This window comes from Dermacentor andersoni, chromosome 3, assembly GCF_023375885.2.
Source record: "Dermacentor andersoni chromosome 3, qqDerAnde1_hic_scaffold, whole genome shotgun sequence".
NCBI classification, from domain to species: Eukaryota; Metazoa; Arthropoda; class Arachnida; order Ixodida; family Ixodidae; genus Dermacentor; species Dermacentor andersoni.
The window spans coordinates 102017259-102042401 of record NC_092816.1 but is presented as its reverse complement, the minus strand read 5'-3'; the positions used below and the strand labels follow the sequence as shown (position 1 = coordinate 102042401).

The 25143-nt window shown below is 46.9% G+C and overlaps 1 protein-coding gene across 1 annotated transcript in view; it reads right to left on the bottom strand.

Moving 5' to 3' along the window:
* LOC129387327 (nose resistant to fluoxetine protein 6-like) overlaps positions 1-25143 on the bottom strand; it is a 68911-nt gene that overhangs the window by 25385 nt on the left and 18383 nt on the right. Inside the window, exons 10-11 of the mRNA XM_055076251.1 lie at positions 15021-15186; positions 784-866 (exon numbers count right to left, since the gene is read on the bottom strand). Of these exons, the coding sequence (XP_054932226.1) occupies positions 784-866; positions 15021-15186 (249 nt within the window). The remainder of the gene's footprint in view (positions 1-783; positions 867-15020; positions 15187-25143) is intronic.

Genomic DNA, 25143 nt, shown 5'->3' with positions numbered 1-25143 from the left:
ATTTATTTCAGGGACGACCCCCCCGCCCTCTACGCTCTGTCTCGTAAGCATATCTCGGTTCCGGCAGGCAAAACACCAGAATTCAAATTAACTTAGCCCCCAAGTCGAGTAAGCTGTGAAAACTGCGAGTAAGCTGTCAGAACGTTTCGCTTTAGACACTCTTATAAAAAGCCTACAAAACCACACGCCACGGGTGTTGCAATGGTACTTGCTGGTTAAGACTCTAGCATTCTGCTTATCTCCAGTCAAGAGCACAAAGTTTTCCAGAAAAGGTGGTAAGGACAAACGAGTGCTCTTGCCCATGAACTTGCATTCTTTCAACTTAGCACGAATCCTTTGAGCAGTGCTTGAATGGCGCCTAAAAAGCAGAAAAGTAAACATAGATGTAGGAGTAAAAACCTGGCAGCTTGCGGGGAATTCACTGCGTTGTGATGCCATGTTCACGACTGCATTTTTGCTGCAAGTTATGTACCATAATACGGATCTTTTGGTGACACCAAAATCACGAAAGATAATCTGTAAGCCAGGCACCACTGTTCCGACAAATTTAATCGTTCGCTTAAAGAAGGCGGTGCCCATTCCTGTGGCTATCGTATGTACTACCACTAAAATTTAACTATGTATTTTATCTTCGTAAAGAAAGAATGGTATCAAAATCAAAGAACCCATCTGGATCTTGCGAACAAACGGCCAAAAGATACATTTAGAGAGAACTATAAGCACATGCTGCAACTTTCAAACAAAATAGGAGAACAAAAAACGATTTCGCATGTGCTGGCTCACCCTTTGAAGGTCAGCAATGTCACAAGCGAGACCAGGAATAGTTGGAAATCCACCGATAAGAACCACGTATGGGTTAATTTGTCCTAAAACATACAAAGATATGCAATATCCCTCTTTACAAAAAAAAAAGGTATATTTAGGTTGATGAATGAAGAAAATGATTCAACCTAAATCAAACACTTTCAGCAATGCCATCTACACCTTATGCACATGTAATTATTTTTTTTGAAACTCGCGATACGAAAAAAGTTCCTGCACAAACTATTTCAATATGAATGTTAACGTTAAGGCGATCATCATGGAAGCAATAGCAACAAACGGCACATCCACCACCATAATGTGCCATGTGCGAGGCTGCTAGGCCCCCCCCTCACGCTTCCCTCACGACACACTGCGCTATGTGCGAAGGTCGTGCGTGACACTTTTCTGAATACGCATTCGGACAAAATTGAGTATGTGACGCAAGTTGAATACCACCCTCCAACGGAGAATTTTTACAGGATTTATTTTTACGGAAAATCGGCACCTAGCCAGTTTACATCGCCGGTGACTCGTGTTGGCGTCAAATACGTTCAGTGAAGAGCGGCACATAAACAGAGTAAAATAGCCAGTGACTTAAGCAGACCAGACGGTTGGTCGCTAGCCCGATTACCCATTAAGCCATGGACTCTTCAGCCCGAAGCTGGCGCGAAAGAGGCTCGTAAAAGCGTCTTTCTTGATACTTGAGAAACGGCTTTCCACGCGAGTTTCATCATGCTCTTTTAGTCGGTCGAATTCATTGCCTCTTTGTTCACTTTCGTTTTTAATGTGCAGTGATATCGCACCACATCACGCCGCTTCTGCACCTGCAGGAAGCTGCTGCTGCTTCCGGAGCTCTGCGATGGCCCCGTATGATGGTCCTTGTGAGCACCAGTGTGCCCTTTGATATTCCAGGCAAGTTATATTCAAGAGCGCCTTCAACTGACTGCGCGACGCGCATAAATATGTTGCATGAGAAAGTGGGCTCTGCAAACTATAGCGGTGGGGCACGCTTGCCGTCTCTCGGTTGAGCACTGCCTGACCAGAAATGTGCAGACTTCCATGGGCAGCTGCTGGCCATTCCTGTTTACGAGGCTGTTGTGGCACTGAACAGTGGGCTTGTGCATACAAATGCCTGGGAGGCATGATTTTGCAATCCGTAGTTCCCTACATAATACGGCGACGCTACCGCGACGCCTGGCGACACTGCTAAGCCACTGCTTAGCAGTGTCCGTGGGGCCTCCTGGCCCAGGTTGGTGGGCATATGTTGATCTCCGCGTAACGCGTAGGAAAGCCAGTTACAATCGGGTCATCCTCTAATACTGAAATTAGACTGGGATGACAGACAGACAGACAGACAGACAGACAGAGACAGACAGACAGACAGACAGACACAGACAGACAGACAGACAGACAGACAGACAGACAGACAGACAGACAGACAGACAGACAGACAGACAGATAGATAGATAGATAGATAGATAGATAGATAGATAGATAGATAGATAGATAGATAGATAGATAGATAGATAGATAGATAGATGCTGTCTTTCTGTATTGAATGGCGACCTCTGTCAACTTATCATGAAAGAAAATGCATCGATGTAGTTGCAAGTGACGCGTGACCACTGTTTCTTGAAAACAATGGACCTGTAATATATTCAAACTTTTATACGTATCTGCGGAAAGACCTCTAAAACAGTTTTTGTCAAACCTAAGATTACCACCGAGGCATGAAGAGGATCTCTCTAAGCATGCTTCTTAACAAAAATTTTGTGTCAGCGCAGCGCCAAGCTCAACTCTACTGAAACTCATCATCATCATCATCATCATAATCAGCCTGGTTATGCCCACTGCAGGGGAAAGGCCTCTCCCATACTTCTCCAACTACCCCGGTCATGTACTAATTGTGGCCATGTTGTCCCTGCAAACTTCTTCATCTCGTCCGCCCACCTAACTTTCTGCCGCCCTCTGCTACGCTTCCCTTCCATTGGAATCCATTTCTTAACTCTTAATGACCATCGGTTGTCTTCCCTCCTCATTTCGTGTCCTGCCCATGCCCATTTCTTTTTCGTGATTTCAACTAAGATATCATTAATTTGCGTTTGTTCCCTCACCCAATCTGCTCTTTTCTTATCCCTTAAAATTACACCTATCATTCTTCTTTCCATAACTCGTTGCGTCGTCCTCAATTTAAGTCGAACCCTTTTCGTAAGCCGCCAGGTTTCTGCCCCGTACGTGAGTACTGGTAAGACACAGCCGTTATAAATTTTTCTCTTGAGGGATAATGGCAACCTACTGTTCATCATCTGAGAATGCCTGCCAAACGCACCCCAGCCCATTCTTATTCTTCTGATTATTTCAGTCTGATGATCCGGATCCGCAGTCACTACCTATCCTAAGTAGATGTATTCCCTTACAACTTCCAGTGCCTCACTACCCATTGTAAACTGCTGTTCTCTTCCGAGAGTGTTAAACATTACTTTAGTTTTCTGCAGATAAATTTTTAGACCGACCCTTCGGCTTTGCCTCTCCAGGTCAGTGAGCATGCATTGCAGTTGGTCCCCTGAGTTACTAAGCAAGGCAATATCATCAGCGAATCGCAAGTTACTAAGGTATTTTCCATTAACTCTTATCCCCAATTCTTCCCACTCCAGGTCTCTGAATACCTCCTGTAAACACGCTGTGAATAGCATGGGAGAGATCGTATCTCCCTGCCTGACGCCTTTCTTTATTCGGATTCTGTTGCTTTCTTTATGGAGGACTACGGTGGCTGTGGAGCCGCTATAGATATCTTTCAGTATTTTTACATACGGCTCGCCTATACCCTGATCCCGCAATGCCTCCATCACTGCTGAGGTTTCGACTGAATCAAGCGCTTTCTAGTAATCAATGAAAGCTATATATAAAGGTTGGTTATACTCCGCACATTTTTCTATCACCTGATTGATAGTGTGAATATGGTCTATTGTTGAGTAGCCTTTACGGAACCCTGCATGGTCCTTTGGTTGACGGAAGTCTAAGGTGTTCGTGATTCTATTTGCAATTACCTTAGTAAATACTTTGTAGGCAACCGACAGTAAACTGATCGGTCTATAATTTTTCAAGTCTTTGGCGTCCCTTTCTTATGGATTAGGATTATCTTAGCGTTTTTCCAAGATTCGGGTACGCTCGAAGTCATGAGGCATTGCGTATACAGGGTGGCCAGTTTCTCTAGAACAATCGGCCCACCATCCTTCAACAAATCTGCTGTTACCTGATCCTCCCCAGATGCCTTCCCCCTTTGCATAGCTCCCAAGGCTTTCTTTACTTCTTCCGGCGTTACCTGTGGGATTTCGATTTCGTCTAGATTATTCTCTCTTCTATTATCGTCGTGGGTGCCACTGGTACTGTATAAATCTCTATAGAACTCCTCAGCCACTTGAACTATCTCATCCATATTAGTAATGATATTGCCGGCTTTGTCTCTTAACGCATACATCTGATTCTTGCCAATTCCTAGTTTCTTCTTCACTGCGTTTAGGCTTCCTCCATTCCTGAGAGCATGTTCAATTCTATCTATATTGTACTTCCTTATGTCAGCTGTCTTACGCTTGTTGATTAACTTTGAAAGTTCTGCCAGTTCTATTCTCAACTCAGGCCAAGCCCAAGCTCAACTCAAGCCGCGACATGCCCTCGCAACTTTTCGCCGTACGACCGAGTGCTATGTCGCGTCTCCTTTGTCATAACGGCATGCGGTTACTCATGTGCTGCTTACTTCCGGTTGATTTCAACCAAGAGTGTTCGCGCGATTCGTCTTTGCACACATTTATTTATTTTTGTAAAACCTGGGCGGCAGTGGCCTGCACCGCATAGAGCGAATTCTCGCTGCGAATTTGGCGCGGCGGAAGAACATGCTGTGCCACGATGCACAGTGTGCTTTGCGCCACATGCAAGGTCCGTCTAAATAGGTTAAGAAGCTTGGAATCATAAGCGCGCGAAAACCTATCGCCAGACATATCAGTTAGTGGTGCGTGATTGAAGTGCGATTAGGTAAGGAGGAACAAACACTGAAACAGGAAAACCTATGCAAAGAAATATTTTCCACAAAATAAATCATAATACTCTCATACGAGTAAATTATCCGTTTCAAATAAGTTCGCGGTACTAAAACAACAAATGTTAATTTTATTCTATTTACAGATGTACTAGTTCGGTGTTGGTTACTACGAAACCGTGATTCTGGAGCAAGACTTGGCAAGACCGTGCAAACCAGTTATTATGTCGTGCGGATTAGCATTGCTCACTTAAACGCGGCGGTTTCATCCGAGCTTTCCTTTATTTATTTCCTTGGGTGTACGGTCAAAGCGTGTCATGCACTTCAAATTTTTCGTGACCTATAGCGCACGGCAACTGGCTAAAGGTGTGAGCGGACGCTTTTCGTTAGTGTACAACTTCACGCTCGGCAAAGAAACTTCGCGCTATGTTTGTTCACTATCCGTAACACAGCCTGTGAGTGTCCGACGAGCAACAAAAGTAGCAAGTCGAATGTTTGTGGGGTAATGTTTCCTTGTTTTATAACTGTTCGATATGAATTGCGAGTGATACGGTAAAAAATGTTTCGCATGTGTTGCTATACATTACGACTCCGTCCATGTCATGGCATTTTTGATCCATTGAAACATGTTTTTTAACTTATATTGGCTGCATTATTCTAGACGAATAAAAGTGAGGTTGCATTTTAAACTTCTCTACCACTCTCATTTTTTTTTCATCTTATTCGGTTACTTTCCTAAGGAACCTCCTGGAGAAATTGCCGTGAATAACAGCCTAATTATGGTTACATTAAGAAACACGCCGGTCGTATAAATTAATGACATGATCGCGCCTCAGCTCCAAAGAAAAATAACTGCTGACGTAGCGGTGGAAATGTCGCAGGATAAAGAAATTCAAAAATGTGTGGGAAGCAACATAAGACCTTCACGATGAGCAAAACGTGAACAATGTGAAAGCAGGAGCCAACGTTTCGACAAGTGGACTTCTTCCTTCAAGGCGACATGTGCTTTCCTCGCCACAGTGTATACAGCTGGGGTTCTAAGGCGAAAAGGTCGCAAAGCGGGTGGCTGCGGCAACGAGCGAAGGAGTGTTAGCGTGTCGAATTGAGAATAAAGGAGTGCTGTGCAGAAGGCCATGGACAAGGCCGTCTGTCAATCACGTGTCAACGCCTGTGTGTCAGCCGGCGTGTCAACACCGTGCACAGCAGCCCTCTATTACCTGTTTCACTGGTGGTCGTAGGCTATCGTGTCTCTCAAAGAGATAATAGAAGCAACGGCAGAAACCGGTGCTGATTGATATAAATGGTATAAATAAATAAATAAAGGAAAAAAACGGAAAGAAGAAGCAAGAACAAGAAAGAAAAAAAGAAAAAAAAGCTTAGAAATCAAGGTAAGTGTTGTTGCCCATAGCATCAAATTTAGCATAGCAACTAGATTTTAAAGCTCCCTTTGAAACGTTTATGCCTGTTGGTTGCAATGTGTTAAACTTATGAATAAGGGACGATTATCTGTGTTTTCTTTCCCGTTCATAACGGAAATTGGAATGTAAGTTGTACGAGTTCAAGTTCATCAAAATTACGGCCTGGTTGGTTGAAATGCTCGGCGACGGCTTTGGGAAGATCTTTCGCTGTGTACGCGCGATGTCCGTTTAATGTGACGTTCATTGATTGTCCCGTTTCACCGATATACTGAGACTTGAACAATTTGTCCAAACTAGAGAGGGAAAATCACTAGATAAATACCAGCACAAAGGGATATTAAAGCTGCAGATCCACCCAACAAAACTAATGCAACCCTTTGTTACGTTTCGCCTACGACGCGCGGTATAGCCGGCGCGGATGCAACGGACGCCGGGGCTTCATTCAAAGCGGCGGACATTTTGGCCCGTTCAGCGCTGCCGCAACGCCTCCCCGCCAAGCGCGTCCAGGCACGTTTCAATGCCACGTGTCTTCGTGTGCGCGTGTGTGTGTGTGCATGTTGGTGCCCACGCTTGTCAAATCGCGGCAGCCGGGGAGAGGAGCTCCCCCAACTGTGAAGCGAGGAGGTCTGACCGGCGCCGGCCCGGCGGATGCGTCACCTACTCGTCTCAACGTGCCCGAGCGGCGCCGTCACGTGCGCCTCTATCGAGGCGTTCCTTCTTGCCCTCAACTCCGAGAGTATAAAAGCAGCTGCCCCCGGACGCCAAGAGAAGCTCCGATTTCTTCCATCGGGTAACGTGCTCTCCCGTCTCTCCACTTCGGTCGACATGACCGGCCGCTCTTTTGCGATGCTAGAATAAACAAGTTGTTCTGTTAGCAGTCGACTCATGCTTTGCCGGGACCTTCGGATGCTTCCAGTTGTGCCCCAGGCCGCCAGGCCAACGCTACCCTTGGGGCTTGCTACACATTTGCAACAACTGGTGGCAGCGGTGGGATCGCGACAACGGAGGCCAGCAGCGAAGATATGCGGTTGACTGTATGCTGAGCAGCACAAAGACCATCCGGGAGCAGTGCAACGAGCCCTGTGTGATGACTGGTTGCCTGCAGCGGAACGACTGCGCTGAATTCTTGGCTGCGAGGTTTGGTGAGTGCGGGACTTTCTTCTTCTGAGTTTTGCCAGGCTTTTGTTAGTGTCAGAAACAGAGCTGGTAATTGTGATTGTCGTTGCTGCCGGGTTAGTTTGCGGCAAGACAATAGTAGGCAGTAGAGAAAGCAGCATTCAGAGCAGCCATGGATTGGAAGTCGTTGCGCAAACCGAAATTGCTGGAGCTTGCAAGAGAGTTGGGTCTGGATGTCTCAGACAAACTCAGAAAACCAGAACTGCTAAGGGCTATTCTTGAGTTAGAAGCTGAGGATGACGAGCTGTCGGAATGCCTTGAGACCATTGAGGAGAGGGAGACGGCAAAAAGACAGGAGCGCGAACGAAAAGAGCAAAAAGAGAAACACGAGCGCGAACTTAAAGAACAGAAAGAGAAAGATGAGCGCGAACGAAAAGAACAAAAAGAGAAAGAAAAAGAAGAGCGCGACCGTCAACACGCTTTGGAAATGAAGCGTCTCGAGGTAGAGATGGAACGCGCTCGTAATGGAAGTGAGGCACACGGTGCAGGAGAACGAGTATCGTTCAAAATGACTGACCTGATGCGGCCGTTTATGCTTGGAGAGGACATTGGTTTGTTCCTGGTTAACTTTGAGCGAACGTGCGAGAAGCAGGGGTTCTCTCGGGAAACGTGGCCACAGCGCTTGCTCACTTTGTTACCCGGCGAGGCGGCCGACGTAGTCGCTCGCTTGAAGAGAGAGGAGGCAGAGGATTTCGACAAAGTGAAATCGAGTCTGCTAAAGAAGTACAGGCTGTCAGCGGAGGCGTTGTACTGTGCCAACGGGAAAATGGAGAAGTGGAACACCCCGTCCTGTATGCTAATCGTAAGCTGACCAGTCGTGAGCAGGCGTACAGCGCCACCGAGAAAGAGTGTGCGTGTCTCTTGTGGGCCGTTCAGAAATTGTAATGCTAGATAGCCGGCTCGAGGTTTATCATTGAGACGGATCACTGCCCTCTCCAATGGCTGCAGACCATCTCTCCCAGAAATGGCCGCCTTCAGCGCTGCCGCAACGCCTCCCCGCCAAGCGCGTCCAGGCATGTTTCAATGCCACGTGTCTTCGTGTGCGTGTGTGCGTGTGTGTGCATGTTGGTGCCCACGCTTGTCAAAGCGCGGCAGCCGGGGAGAGGAGCTCCCCCAACAGTGAAGCGAGGAGGTCTGACCGGCGCCGGCCCGGCGGATGCGCCACCTACTCGTCTCAACGTGCCCGAGCGGCGCCGTCACGTGCGCCTCTATCGAGGCGTTCCTTCTTGCCCTCAACTCCGAGAGTATAAAAGCAGCTGCCCCCGGACGCCAAGAGAGAGGCTCCGATTTCTTCCGTCGAGTAACGTGCTCTCCCGTCTCTCCACTTCGGTCGACATGACCGGCCGCTCTTTTGCGATGCTAGAATAGACAAGTTGTTCTGTTAGCAGTCGACTCATGCTTTGCCAGGACCTTCGGATGCTTCCAGTTGTGCCCCAGGCCGCCAGGCCAACGCTACCCTTGGGGCTTGCTACCCATTTGCAACACCCTGCAGCACGTAGCTCCCCCGATAGGCCTACAGGCGAGCATCCAGAGCACTGCAGCCATGTAGTAGAGATATTCCAGAGTCTAAGTCCCGAGGAAGTTGATCTCCTGAAACGTGGTCTAACGTTTTATCCGAAGAACAACGCAGTGAACGAATACGCACTTCACAAAGATATAACAGAGTTTTCAAGGCTCATGCGCATCAAGGAGTTCTTTTTCGGTAGGCCAGACGTAGGAGAACAAGATAGACTCTCTTAGACCACCTAACACGTGGACACCGGAAACCGAACAGTTTCCAGACCTAGATTTATACGTAATGCTGATATCAAAGGAAATTCTTGAGTCAGCGCGGCATTGCTGTAAACGCAAGAACTCGTCCCGCTGCTCACCACCAGATGCTTAAAGAACTTGCGAAAAGGAATAATGTTGAAATAAAAACAGCAGACACAGGCGGCACTATCGTACTGTGGCCTATAGAAAAGTACAAGAATGAGGCCTCCAAACAACTGAGCAATCTCATACATTACAGAAAACTCGACTCTAACCCAACTTCATATTACTGCAATACTGTGAAAAACACAATAGTGGAGCTCCTGTCCAAGGAACTAATCACGCAATCGAATATCGCTTCACGATGCCAAAAACAAAAAACCAAGCCGCTTTTATCTTCTTCCTAAAATACATAAATCTCGGGTAGAAGAAATATTTACAGCAAGAACCCCAAATCGGCCTGTTGTGTCTAATAACAATACACCTACTGAGTCACTATCTAAATTCTTAAATCACTCCCTGTCAAACATCCCCACCACCCTCCTATCTTTTGTTCGAGACACGCCGCACTTCTTTCGAATTATTGACGGCATCAACGTCAACAAAATCCTTTCCCACCGCGCTATTCAATTCCATTTGGATATTTCTGCCCTTTACACCAACATACCCATGAGTGAAGGAATTGAAGCAGTCTCTAAATCCCTCGCAATCAATCCCCAAGCGCACGCTTCTGAATTTTACCTGTTGCTCCTTGAGTTAGTTCTCACGCTCAACTATTTCGAATCCGATTCTATTCACTACCTGCAAATTTTCGGCACTGGCATGGGAACGCCATTCTCTCGCACGTATGGGAACATTTTCATGGGACAGGTTGAAGTACACCTGTTGAAATCGTACCCTTTAAAACCCCACACCTGTATTCGTTACATTGACGACATATTTATAATATGGGAACACGGCACAAGCACGTTCGCCGACTTAATTAGCCATTTCAATCGTTTTCACCCGAGTATTAAATTTACTGCTCACCACTCTCCCAGTCAGATCAACTTCCTCTACACGACGGTCCACATACAAAACGGTAAACAGAGAACGACAGTTTATCGGAAGCCTACGGACAGCCAGTAATATTTCGACTAGAACAGTGAACTCCCGCGACACTGCAAGCAAGGAATTTTTGTCGGTCAAGCGAAACGACTAAGAAGAATCTGCAGTTATGACCACGATTACAGTCACCACCTAAATTACCTTAAAACAATGCTGTCAGAAACGAACTATGCCCAAGTTGCTCTAGATAGAGCTTATGATGTCGCGTCAAGATAAGAGAGACAGTCGGAATTGGCGAAGAAAAAGCCTACGCAAGAATCTGACAAACCGCTGGCCTTTATAATAAAATATTCTAATGCACTCCCAAACATAATCAAGATCTTACGAAAATACCACCCAATATTATCAAGTCACGACTGCTCCCGCATGTACCTAGGGTTACCTATCGTCGCAACAGGAACTCTAAAGAGATGTTAGTGCATGCAACAGTCAGCCAACAGCAATCCCCCGCAATAAAACCATGTTGTTGCCCCAGGTGCAAAACCTGCAGGCACCTTCAAGGCACCGCGAATATTTACACACACGAAGTCCAATCTAGCTTCACTTATACAAGTTCGGATGCAATTTATATGCTTGAATGTTCCTTCTGTGAGAAACAATATATCAGTGAAACAGGACAATCAATGAACGTCATATGAAACGGACATCGTGCGGACAGAGGTAAAGATATTTCCAAAGCCGTCGCGGAGCATTTCAATCGATCAGGTCGTAACATTGATGAACTTAAACTCTACATCTTACAGAAAAATTTTCGTTCTTAACGAGAAATAAAATACAGAGAACTGTACCTTATCCACAAGTTCAAGAGAATGCAACCAATAGGCATAAACGTTTGAAAGGGCGCTTTAGAATCTATTCGCTATGCTAAATTTCGTGCTATTGCCAACAACACTTCATTTGATTTATTAGCGTTTTTTTTTTCCTGTTTTATTCCTTATTCTTCTTTCTGTTGTTTTTTTATTTTTTTATTTATACCACTGCAGTATTTTTTTTTTACGAGCACCGGGTTCTGCCGCTCCTTCTATTAGACAGTTTTAGTATAGCGCACGCTATACATTTGCGTACACTAAAAAATAGCGGGTCGTCACTGCGCTTGCGCTGAACGCTAAACGAAATAGCGGCTATAGCGGGCGTGCGCAACGCAAACGAGTTAGCGTTAGCGTTTTTGCATGGTTTGCAGAGTTTGCGTGAAACATGGCGGTGGTCCCGCCTGCCCGCTTCGAATTGAATCTGGCGTTGCTTTTGTAAAATGCACTTCGTTCGTAGCAAATGATCGTGTAAACGGCTTTCGCTTAGTCTCAGGGTGCTTCGACGACAGAGTATTATGGATAACCTCGTTGTGTTTTCGAGATCGCTTCTCGTTTCCAACGAGTCGAAGCCTAACGAAAGAAACATTCGAGACGTCAATTCCACCTATCACTACAGGCGGGAAATAGCCGCAACGATGACATATGGCCTCTGAGATCCGAAGATATCGCCGGCCAACGAAAATTGTAGAAAACGTGCGCTGCTTGGCGTACGCTACACTTAGCGTATAGCGTACGCTATGAGTTGCGTACGCTAAACTAATATTGTCTATATCTCTCTGAGAGACGCGATAGGCTACGACCACCAGTGAAACAGGTAATAGAGGACTGCTGCCCACGCCGTTAGAGCGCCGGCTGACACACGGGTGTTGACACGTGATTGACAGACGGCCTTGTCCCTGGCCTTCTGCACAGCGCTCCTTTATTTTCAATGCGACACGCTAACGCACCTTCGCTCGTTGCCGCAGCCACCCGCCTTACGCCCTCTCCCTTTTAGAAGAACCGCTCCTATATATACCAAGGGGAGGAAAGCATATGTCCCCTTGAAGAAGACAAGTCCACTTGTCGAAACGTTGGCTCCAGCTTTCACCTTGTTCACGTTTTGCTCATCGTCTTAAATTTCCATCTCCCGCTTTCCCCGTGCTTGCAATAAGATTTTGACGTCACTGCTATTTGCGGTTGGGAAGAAACTTTTTTCATTTTTGCTTGGTATTCTTTGTCCCCCCCCCCCCCCCCCCCCCATACGTAGATGGCGACCGCAGCAACGAGCCTCCCCTTTCTTAACATTTGGGCTTCCATGGAAGCTTCGCTTTCAGTGTACATTATACCTTGCCAAATGAAGCAAAAAGAGCGTATATCCATCGTTATAACTATAAGTTAGTTGTTAGCCGTCTCATTTCGGTTTGGCAATAGTGAAATAACAAGTAAATATCTAATACGCACGTTTTCAATGTTCTCTAAAGTACGCTCAGAGAGTTTCTTTGAAGCCGTGAGTTGCAATTGCAAGCGCAGCCACAGCTTTGCCAAAACTGTCGCTCACTCCTGCATGTTAGGAAAATAGCTAATTTTAACGTTTCCCTAAACATAAGCAAAAGAAGGAGATATTTAAGGTGAAAAAAGCATAACAACACCGCGAATCGAACCCACATTCTTTGTGTGTAGAAGGCAGAGGCTTCACTCCTACAGTTAAGTTCCAGTCGTGAGAGCGGCTCTCTGATGTATTTTCTTTTCTGACACGTTATTAGACAGGTCGAATTACCTACGCAAAGCTTTCTTTCTCGGCTTACGATGTCATTTCAATATAATTCTTGGGAAATTATACACAGAGCTTATCTCTCTGAACAATGCGACAGCCTGCAGTTGCCGCTAAAAGAGTATTTTATTTTTAACATAGAGGTGACTGCTGAGTTGACATGTACGTGCATCCACGTCTTCTACAATGTGCCGGCCGTGCCGCTTAATTCCGGTACAAACCGGCAGCGTAAGACGAGGGCAATACAGCAGTGGTGTAATTCATGTTTGTGTTGCCTAACGGCGCCCCTCGCCAGAACTGTAGCAAACGACCCGTGTGCTCGGGTGAAAGTGCGATACTAGTTTGGAGAAACGTTTCAATTATTGTGTTTGTGTATGTATTATGAAAGGTACGCAAAAACGCCGCACACCTACGCTATTAAATTACGCTTCATGGAGCGGCAAGTTTCCGATGCTCCCGATGACGTCAGGTGGAAGCCAATCGGATCGTTCACTTGCCTACTCTACGCAGAATGGGCTAAAAACTGCGGAATAGGCAGACGCAGCTTGAAACTCGGGAAGCGGCGCCACTGCCATCATTAGCAATACAATGTTTTTCAAACTCTATAATAAATTACACACTTCACACAGTGTGCTTGAACATGTCTCTTCGTGATCTGAAGAACACACCTTACCGATTCAACGCATTTCTGCACAACCGGCGAAATCGTTTCCGGGTAACATTACAGATAACGCGATTATTGGTGCCTCCTGAATAACAATTTACAGCCATTGCAATATTCTCTAAGACAATGTAGAAGGTGGTTGGCATGTGTAATGAGTGAGTGGAAGAGAGAGAGAAAATGTGAGAATGAAAGGCAGGGAGGTTAACAATACTGAGTATTGTTTGCTACCCTACACGTAGGGAGGGGAGTGGGGAGTGAAAAAGAGAGATAGAAAAAATATGAGTCTATACCGCACTTTCACATGCACTAAGTCAAGTGCAAGATATCTATAATGAGTGGAAGCGTTATGGTTGAAAATGCGGTGTCTGCTGAAGACAGTTGGAAATGTGGCGACATAACACTGCGGAACCGCGGCTGTTCAAGACAGCCTCGAGTGGCCGACAAAGAAAACGATGTTGGCGAGTGGTGGTACGAGCTGTCGGACGAGGGGAAAGAGCATCACCCAATCAGGGGGCGGCACGAAACCAGCCGGATGAAGAACCAGGAGACATAATTACGACATACTGGAATGCGGGGAGAAGAGATCGTTCGGGAACAGGGCTCGAAGATCGCTGGCGTTGGCGCCGGTGTCGTCGGGATCTAAAAACTAACCCGGGAGCCTCTACAGGACCGGGACGGCCCCGGCTGTCCATGGAGAGATCGCCGGTCGTAGGATTTGGCTGTTCGGGCAGTACCTGCTAATGTGGGTGCTGATCTTGATCTTGGCCCTGATCCTGAGCCACCATGCGGAGAGCGGAGGTTGCCTGGAGGCGACTAGAGGTGACCAGAGGCTTGGAGCGACTCTGGTGAAAGGCGCCCGCGTGGACCCCGCGAGGCAAAGAACCGATACTGGCGCCGCTCAGCTGTAGCGGTCGCACTTGGATGGCCTTGGACTCCGACAGCATTAGCCTTAGACTTAGGCCTTAGACTCAGACGTCCAAGGTTGGCTCTACCCCGCGTCCGCGTCCCTCGTTTGCCACTGCCCGCCACGCTGCTACCCCTATCAACGCCAGGATAATTGCTGTCGACTCATCGCCACCCGAGTAAATAAGACTTCCGATGCCCGAGTTCTTTTTCCTTGTTTCGGACCATGAGTGATTTGAATTCATTACATGGAAAATCGCATCCAGCTGTGGTTTTTATTGTGTACTTTTTGTGCGCTACTTGCTGTTCTTTTTTATTTTTTTTCTCGTAATAAATATTAAGTTTGGGTTTTAGGAAAAGATAGTTTCGTGTTTACTGGTCTGATGATCTGCCTCAGTTGAATAACTCGTGCTCGAGGAACCTGACATCCCAGATAGAAGGATAGATTCCCGCTGCAACAGACTTCGTCTGTACGTACTAAGACCACCACAGCACACGTTTTCCACCACACCCTCACAAGTGAACGCATGCTGTGCATTAACACTGTTTCCGTTATTGTGTTAGGTTCAAACTTCCCCTAGCAAACACCACGTCCAAAACTCACGTGAACGGTCAGTTCAAATAAGTTTTTTATGTGAAAAATCAGATGCCACCAGTGTTGTGCCATTTCATCATAAAAGTGCTGAAAGAACGCCTCCGTGTTCGGTCCGGTGACGAAATGAGGCAGCAGGTAGAACCACATGATGGTGAAAAAAAGTGGGACGCAAATCCTGCAATGGCAGAAAAGCAACTGAAAGACATGAATGTGTTCCTTAGTTACAGCTTCAAATCTTTGAGAACATTTGGTAAAGCAGTGTTAAACTGTGTTTCTAGCTATGTGATAATCCAGATAAATTGTGGGCCTTACAAAAGACGAGCAAGAGAGGTATTGCGGAGAAGCAACATGGCTGCCTGTGTTTTGCTTCTGCTCAGTTTGTGGGTTTTGTTCGCCGCATAAAATAGAAAAAGCTACAGGCCTGCACAGCACACGAAGGACAGTAACCGCCTAAGTTGAAGGAAAAGCTCCATCGGAGTTTCAATTTTGGCACCATGCACTACAGGGTCTTCGTGGCGAAGTCTCTTCGAGCCGTTTTCACAAGAACGATCGGTACTGTCCGCCCGGCGTCGACGGCGACCTGTGGCTTGCGCGGCTCTCTGTACAGCAGTCTGATGCGTCCGATACAGCAGCGCGTGTAGCTCTACGAGTCACTTCCTCAGCACTGGTTCGTGCCTTGCGAGGAGTAAACACAGTTATCCAGACTAGGTGGCCTACAAGTCCCATCCGTTGATGCGTGGCCCGGGGAGTTGATGATGATACATATCGTTTATTAGCATCCCCTTTAAAACGGGGTAGTGACAAATAGTCACCTAGTCTGTCGGACTTAACCATGTTCAGCTACATGCATCATGCAACTACTGTATGCAACTGCTACATGTCGGGACATTTGGTGGAATATACATGAATTGCAATGGAAGGTTTGCAGGCATCAACGCTACGCGGCACGCATGTAAAATGGCGTTTTAAATGGTTGATACGATACTAATAGTGATGATTTAACGGCATTCTCTTTGAGGCGGGACGGTGAGAAAGTCATCTAGGCCTGCTTGAATTATTCAGGTATGCCATACATGTTTTCATACCATGAAGATTTATACACCCCCATAACCTTCTTTTTCACCCTCCAGAATACAGGTGGATCTATCCGCTAGCCCTAGCAGCAAGTAGGATTACGAACACGGGTACCGTCATCATCGCTTTTTCGACGGCATTAAAGAACCAAACTTCTTAAGGTATGGCCCGACCTTGGTGAGAATATTTTCTCTACCGCAAGCAAGTGGACGTTTGATCCGCATGTGGCAAGCTGGGACATCGCGTGCGTGTGTGTCCGATCGCAAGGAGTGAACGTGCAGAGGATGTAGTACATCAAACCCAGAGGAGTCCCACGAATGCTCACCGAAATGTGGCCTATGCGGAGTACCACACATGACGGCCGAGAAAGCCTGCAAGGACTGTTTCCAGATGCCACACGTTGTCAGAAGACGAAGAAGAGAAAGAGCCAACGAGGAAGCAGGACTACAACAAATTAGCAGCACGCGCACCAACCCGGAAACGGCAGTGGAAAGGCGCCCTCGATCCAGGGGACGCTCGCATTCCATGAGTCGTAGCATAACCAGAGGACGCTCGACATCCAGGAGCCGATCCAAAGCTAGAGGAAGTCTCTTTTCCAACGGGGCGCAGATGTGCTTCGATTCGTATGGAGAACCTTACGAGCCCAGGAAATAAAATCGTCAACGGCAGTCCATCTGGACCGATCGAGTGTCCGAGGTAACAAGTAGCGCGCGAGCGAACTCCAGAGCATGTTCACAACAGAGTAGAAAATGATAGGATAGCGCAACTAGAAAGAGGAAATGATATGCTAAGAACCTTGACAGACAAGCCGATTACGCAGATGAAAGAAATTAGAAGAAGCCATCAGACAGCCGCGAGAAATCAGCCACCCTTTACTTGCAGTAGATAGCGAGCAATCGGAAGTCCCTTGACCGATGGACGTTACCAATGTGGAGGGAGATAAGGTGACACCCGCGGCCAAGAAGAGGGCCATAACATTCTGTCAAGCATCTGCGAGGGCGAGATCTGAAGTCAGGGAAATGCTCACAACACGCAGCCAGAGCGTCAAGAAGATACACGAAAGGCTGATACATTTCTAGTAAGGTATTGGAGCCATGGAAGAGCGCACCAACTATACTTTCCTCAAGATCGAAGCTTATCTTAACGATACGGCGGTCCCACCTTTGGATCCCAATGCTGCTAAACCTCTCGTACAACGCATGATGTCTAACAGCCTCGCTACACTAAATAATACACTCAAGCCCAAGCAAGATGCCTGCGCAAACTAGTCAATTCCAAATGTGGCAACGAAGCTGCAAGGACTACCAACAAATTGCTGCAGGTGCGTCTGCAGGAATTTATTTGATCCCACCCTGAGAAACCGCATGTTATCCTACGCCAAGAAACGCTCGCCTCCAAAGTCACATTGCACGGGTATCGCTCGGGGATGAAGAGTAAAGGGGGGGGGGGGGGAGAGGTACCTCAACCCAATTTAGTAACATGGCTACGCACAACAGCCACGATCTAGAGATCACTGGTAACAAGACTGAATGCATCATGACGGAACACATTTCAGTTGGTAGTCTGGAAAGCATCCTTATTTTCAATGTTTACAGCAGCCCTAAAGATCTGAAACAAAGAATCGAGTCCCTACTTACTAAAGCAGTCAAACTAGCTCGAGACTCGCCACTAATTATTCCCGGATACTATAACGCCCCCTACCACGCACGGGTTACCCCTACAATACAAACAAACAGGAGAGTCCACGGCGCAAAGCGGCCGACCTAGAGTTGACGCTCATCATGGACCCAGCATTGCCAACTTTACGCGGTACGTCTACATGTCGAGACACAATATCTGACCTCACTTATATTCGGAACGCTATGGAACCCACCTGGACTAACTTTCACCAAGACTTGAGTAGTGATCATAACATATTATCGACGACCTTACATATTAGGCAGAAGAAACTATGCAAATTTCAGGTCATAGACTGGGACGAATTCCGCAAAATCAGAAAGAAAATGGCGATTGGAGAAGTCAGCCTCAGCTTGGAACAATGAACCACACAACTAATGGAGGACGTTTGCACCGCAACTAAAGAGGTGCTAAAGGATCTCCCGATCGACTAGACCGACAGCCTATTCGCACACCTCACAGAAGCTAAACAATCCCTACTCAACCGATGGAAGGCTCAGAGACTCAACCGTAGGCTGGGAAAGAAAAGTCCTGAAATCAATCGAGCTATACAGGAGCATTGCAAAACCACCTCTAAGCAACAGTGAGATGAGGTTTCCCACTTTATAGGAAAGGAGGGACCGCGAATCTACTGAAGCACCTACTTGACGAAACGAACACAATATCGCATCCATGAAACACATTAAGCAAAGTCCTGCACGTGGCACAGAATGACTAATCCAAGTCAGAAGTTACTGCAGAGCTAGTGAATAGGCACCGATCCGTCGAGGACACGGAGCAGCCACCCCCTCCTCGATTGAAATATACGAGAACAAGCAACCCAACTTTAGTTGCTGAGTTCATAGTAGGAGAGGTCAGGACGGCTTTACACGATCTTAACGGAATATCTGCTCCTGGCCCGACAGGATAACAAAGATGCCCCGCCATTTGGAGGGCAACTCCATAGAGTACTTCACACAACTAATTAATGACATGCGGAGGAGCGGTGATGTTTCTGGCGATTGCAAGACTGCCCACATCAATTTAATCCCAAAATCGAGAAAAGCGCTGGCCTCGACAATCTACGACCGATCTCACTCATACCGTGCGTGGGAAATGTCGCGTGACATTCAATACTGAATCGATTATCTCAGTACCTCGAAGAGCACGAGCCTTACCCTCACACGATGATCGCCTTCTGACCATGTCTATCTATACAATAATCCGTGCTCCAAATAACGAGCCACAAAAGCAGGGAAAGGAGAACAATACTGGGACTAGACATGGAGAAAGCCTTCAGTCATCCATAGGTTTATACTAAAAACCATTTCGAACCTCGGTCTGGGTAGTTACTTTCATCAATATGTCCGAGCCTTTTTCAGTGGAAGGATGAATATGCTCAAGGCTGGGGACCAAACATCAATTACAGTGAATATAGGCACCCGATGCACACCCCAAGGAGCGGTCATCTCGTCCACTCTTTTTTTATGTCTGCATGATGGGACTCGCCAGAAAACTTGAAGACATCGAAGACATAGAATGCTTCATTTACGCGGATGGTGTCGCGATATCGTCCATCAGAGGCAGTGACGCGAAAATAGAACAAAGATTACGAGACGCCGTAAACGTCATTGACGAGTACCTCACGTCAATGGGACTCCGATGTTCACCCAAGAAATCAGAGTTCCTACTATACCGACCTAACAGGCGAGGCCGCAAACCCGGGGAACGCTTTCTCCTGGGAAGACCGACATAATGCTCTATATCAGGAGAAGTGTCATCGTAAGGGTGGACTCCGTCCGGGTCCTAGGCTCGGTGATAGGAGTCAACGGGTCCAATGATCAAACTATTGTACGTATCGCTAAGAAAGTTGACAACGCAATCAGGCTCATCAAAAGAATAACTAACCGCCTACATGGGCTTGGAATAGACAACGTAATCAGACAAGTTCACGCCTTTTTGGTATGTCACTTTGCCTACGTAGCAGCCATGCACGAGTGGCAGAAGTCTGAAAGGGGCAAACTGAATGCGTTCATAAGGAAGGTAATCAAGGTAGCTCTTGAACTACCTGTGCACACGGAAACTGCAAGACTCATGCAGCTAGGGCTGCACAATACACTGGGGGAAATAGCCGAGGCACAAGAAAGAGCCATGTTCATTAGACTCTCCATCAGGCGATCAGGAAGACATATCCTCAAACGGATTGGTATATCAATTACCGCAATACATATTGAGCGCGAAGAAATTGCCAAAGTTCTGCGGAAGAATATCGCAGTCGTGCCGGTTCTAAGGAATGTTCACCCCATTCATAATGCGGGCAGAAGGCAAGCCAGAGCCAAAGCCTTAATAGAGAAAACTAACAATGCTCCTTTGTCGCCGCGGATTTATGTCCATTAGACGAGCCTTCGCAGCGGTCCTTCTGAACAGTAAAGGTGAAGTCTTCAACTCGGCCTCCACGCACACCACACAACCGGAAACTGCATAACAGGTAGCCATAACATTGGCACATTTAGACCCGAAGAGCTCCAGGATCCACAGCGATTCTAGGCAGCCATCCGAGCATTTGCCAAAGGAATTATCTCCAGACAGACCTTGGCAATTTTCGACCGGAAAGGTCGTCAAGCCCCACACGATCATCTGCTTTCCTGCTCATATGGGAGAAATCACCGGTTGTCCCTCTAACCTCAACGAATCTACCCACGATGCTGCACGAGGACTTGCCAACCGTGCAGCCACATGTCAAGAAGATGCTTAGCTTCCAAAATGCTGGGACCACCTCCTCACATACAGCAAGCTAACCAAGCACCTTCTACCTATAGGCGCATGGTCTTTCTCTCTCCGCACAGTAAACTAAATAGAGCTCAGGCCATTACGCTAAGGATCTTGCAAACAAGAACCTATCTGAACCCGCTATTAATTGACTAGTTCAACCCGAAGTTCTCTACTCCTACAACATGCGATAAATGCAACGACACCATAGATCTTAGTCATATTCTCTGGCGTTGTTCCGTGTTGCGCAGCGACAAAGACAATACTGAAGATTGGCGGGACGCAGCTCTATGCAGTCTCACATTAGATTACCAGCTGTGGGCAGTCCAACGGGTCCACGAGGCGGCCGAAAGGATAGGCCTTTCGGTCCCAAGGTAGGAGCGGCTCGCTTCGGGCTAGGCAACTAGCGCAACCAAATAGACCTGAGGGAGTTTTTTTCATCCATCCATCCAACCCTCAAGACTTCGCTTTCTACCTTGTACAGCTACAAATAGTGTTTCATAGAATAAATACCAGAGGGAACTCTGCCGCTGCAATGAGCCACAGGAGCTGAAATGGCAGCGGTAGAGCAAGCATTTCAATTATGGGAAGCGCACGGATTAGCCTAAACTTCATCCTTCTAGCTCCAAAGGGCTTGGGGACTTCGCCAACGCGTCATTTCCAATAATGTACTACGTATTAAATTATTAAATAAACTATATTAAAATTCTTTGACTGCAGGAATCGAGCACAGGACCTCTAGCACAGGAGCCCTATATTGAAACCAATACGCCACGACCGCATGCATCAGCAAGCGATATGAAACGCCCTAATGAATTCTTCACGGGTTCACGGGCAAGCCAGTGCCTTGAGACGCTTGGCGCGTTTCGATATGGCAGGTGCAAATCGTTGCAATTAGTAACCATTCGGCGTGTGCGCAGCATCTTTGGCACTTCAAAGTGCACAGATTGGTCTGAAATTTAAGATAATGAAGGCATATAAAGCGTAATAAACAAAGGTACAAGGACGTCTGAATCCACAAGTATGAAGATCAGGTAAACTATGTATTTCCCATCATTCCAATGGTGGCTCAACGATTGCAGAGCCAGAGTGCCCTCTAGTATATTGTAGGAAACCCTATGCCACTACCTATTCAAGTGTTACATGGCGTGCCTTGTGGCATAATATTATGCAGCTACAGTGCAAACGGCGCACGTATAGACGCTAAGCGGCGCACATCGAACATGGCACAACAGTATGCTAACAAAGGTGATAGTGTGTTCGCATTCGCTTTGAAACACGGTGGTAACATAGTAACCTAGCCGGGTTCATCCCCTCAGGTACGAATTTGTACCGATTGTGGATACATGCGCGAAGTTCACACAATTATATGCCAGGGTGCTTGAGTTTCTGGGCCGCAAGCATTTTATGAATGAAAGAAATACTTCGAGGTTGTTACCGGCATGCCCCACATCAAGCGTCACGTAAGACGTAAGATATGATATTGATATCATTGCCTTCACTAAAGCGGTACTCTGTAACAAAACATATAACTCAGGAGTAAAATGGAAGTAATTTAGGTTAGCAGTAGGTTCAATTTACCCCAAGCTTGTTGATTGTGCTCTATTCCTCGATATTTAATTAGGTACACAATATATATTGCACGCACATCACATCGCTAGAGAAGTGGCACGATACGACGCCTAATAAAGGTTATTATATTGATAGTTTATTGATATCATCCATTCAAACGCGACGGTGACATAGCCACCTAGCTAGCTTGATTAAGTCAGGTACAGCTATAGGTTTTTTCGAGGATTCTTGTATACATCTCCCTTAAACAACTTGTTCTTCTTCAAACCTCTAACTATCTCGTACCGCTACCTATACATCTCTTCCATTGCGTTCTACGTGGTGTAATAATATGCAACTGCTAGGTAAAGTGTGCACGTATCGCTGCATGTGGCGTGCACCTCACATCGCAAAACAATTCGTTCGACACGAAGGTAATGATGGTGATGATGATATTTTATTGGCATCTGCTTTGAAACGCGGCGGTGCCATAGCCGCCGCGCCAACTGATTCAATCAGGTACGTAATATATGTTTTACGGTGGAGCGCTTAGAACCTCACTGGGTTTCTCTTGACGCTCGCAGCTTCGCCGAGCGGGGGGAGAGAAAGCTGAGAAAGACTAAAAGCAGAGTATAAATATAGCATCGCGCAGCATAGCGACGTGGCAAGGGTTGTTGGAGCTTAGCATGGGAGAACGAGCGGCGCGATGGGGACACAGGTGGTGTGACGTCATTGCTGTACGATAAAAACCCGCGCGCTCACTTCGGCAGTCCTCTTTCTCGCAGTGGAAAAAATTATGCGTGGCTCTGTTATCGCAAACACCAGATACCAGCAGAGCTGGGAGAAGCCCAGAAAAAGTTAGACTACACTCTAAAAAAGGTTTACCCCCTTTGGGGTGTACATCTGCCACACAACAATAATCGTCATCTGCCTTGCTTGCGTTTCCTTTCTTGAAAACTCCGCGCCCGCTACTTTTCTGTCGGCAATGCAATGTCATGCTGATAACGCGCATGCCATTCATTACTGGGAAGTACCGGGCTGGCAGCGTTAAATAAAGGAAATGCGGACAGATGACATTTATTTTTGTGGGGCAAGATACGACTCAAAGGGCGTAGACTTTTCTTAGAGTGTAAGTGTGCGGTTTGTCACTACTTTACTGGCCTTCCCCCAGCTGCACTGATCTCTGGTGTTTGCCATAGGACAGCCACGCTTAATTTTTGTTCTAGGATTCTTGTATACTTCTCCTGAAACCTATTTTTTCTTCCTCAAAGCTTCTCTGCCTCGTGCCGCTAGCTGTGCATCTCCAAGATGGCGTTCTATCTGATGCAATAATATGCAACTGCAATACAAAATCTGCATGTAACGCCACTACGTGGCGCGCATGTCACATCGCAAGAGAAGTGATACGGCACGATGCAACAGGTGATGATGATGATCATTTATGGGCACCCGCTTTGAAACCCGGCAGTGACATCGTCAATCAGCCAGCCTGACTCAATCAGGCAATCAATATATATTTTTTCTGTCATACTCGGATACATTTTCTTAAACTTCCTCCTCAGACCTTCTCTACCAACTTTGCAATGCTACCTGTGCAGCTGCTACATGGAGTTCTACCTGGTGTAATAATATGCAAAATGCAACGCAAGACGTGCACGCGTAGATGCTACTCGGCGCTAATATCACATCGCCTGTCTCCTCGCCCACTGCGACGCGATTATAGGGCAATTTTCTGCTCCAGGCTAGCAAGCGCTGGCCTGGTTCAGTTGTAGAGCAGCTGACTCCCGTGCAGCGGTCCCGGGTTTGATCCTGGTGGGAACTAAGTTTATTTTTTTATTCCCGGCAATAGATCCAGCAAATGTTACGGGTACAGAACTATTTACACCATATCTGCAAAGAGCGCAGGTTCCCGGAGACGGAATGGAGCTAAGCCAGGCAGTGTCCTCTTTTTGTCTTCAGGAACATCGTCGTTCTCTTCTTCACCTCATCGTGAAAATATCATCGTCATCATTAGTAGCATCATATCGTGCCATTTGACACCAGATGCGACATGCGCGTTGCGTAGCGTTGATAGGTACAATATTAATATGGCAGTTCCATTGTATTACACCAGGTGTCCCAACATGTAGCAGTTGCACATACCACTTGCATGTTACATGTAGCGAGACCTGGTTAATTCAAGCAGGCTAGGTGACTATTTTTAGTAGGCCGTTTCCAAGGTGATGCCAAGAACCATAAGCATCATCATCAACAACGTACCCTGCCGCGCGTGAAGGGATGTGACATGTGCGCCACTTATTCCAGATACGTGTGTTAACTCTTCGGAACATGTTATGGTATCTCCTCAAAAGGCTCTGGCTGCTGAAGAAGCGAATCATAGAGCTACGCGCGCGGCTGCCGCCAGGCAACGTCGGGCTCAGCAGACCTGTGCAGAGAGCAGCACAAGCTGCAGCTCACCGTCGACGCCAAGCGTACAGTTCAGGTCTTTCTCGTTAAAAAAAATTCACCGCGAAGACACTGTAGTGCGTGGTGTGGAAAATGGATTTCGTATGGAGGCGCTACAACAGTTTACGCTGCGACAATTACAACGACACTGCTGCGTCTGCCGCGCAGGCCTGCATCCTTTAATATGCGTGTAGCAGTGCTCACTATACAGAAATTACGACATCACATTTACAACCTTTCATTTTTGTGTTAAATGAAGTTGGTAGGCATGGAAACCCCGGAAGATATACAGGCAAGCATAAGTGCGCACAAAGATATTTTGCAGTACTTGCTTTTATACGAACTGCTCTCGGTTTCGTTTCTACGGAGCTACCTATGTCTTGACACTGAAGGTTGTCCTGTGGGAGCAGATGATCCTAACGTTCTAATGCTTGCTCCAACTCAATCACTCTGACACTGTCACATGTGTTGCACGTTGCCGCTCTTTGACAGGTCAAATATAACAGCGGAGTAGAGGACCGAGTGTGCCGGAGCGGCGGCCAAAACATCATGTTTTGCTATGGCCTCATCAACTACCACCTCATGATATTATGCCCCTAGACCTCCTGTGAAACTACACCGAAACAGTTTCCCATAA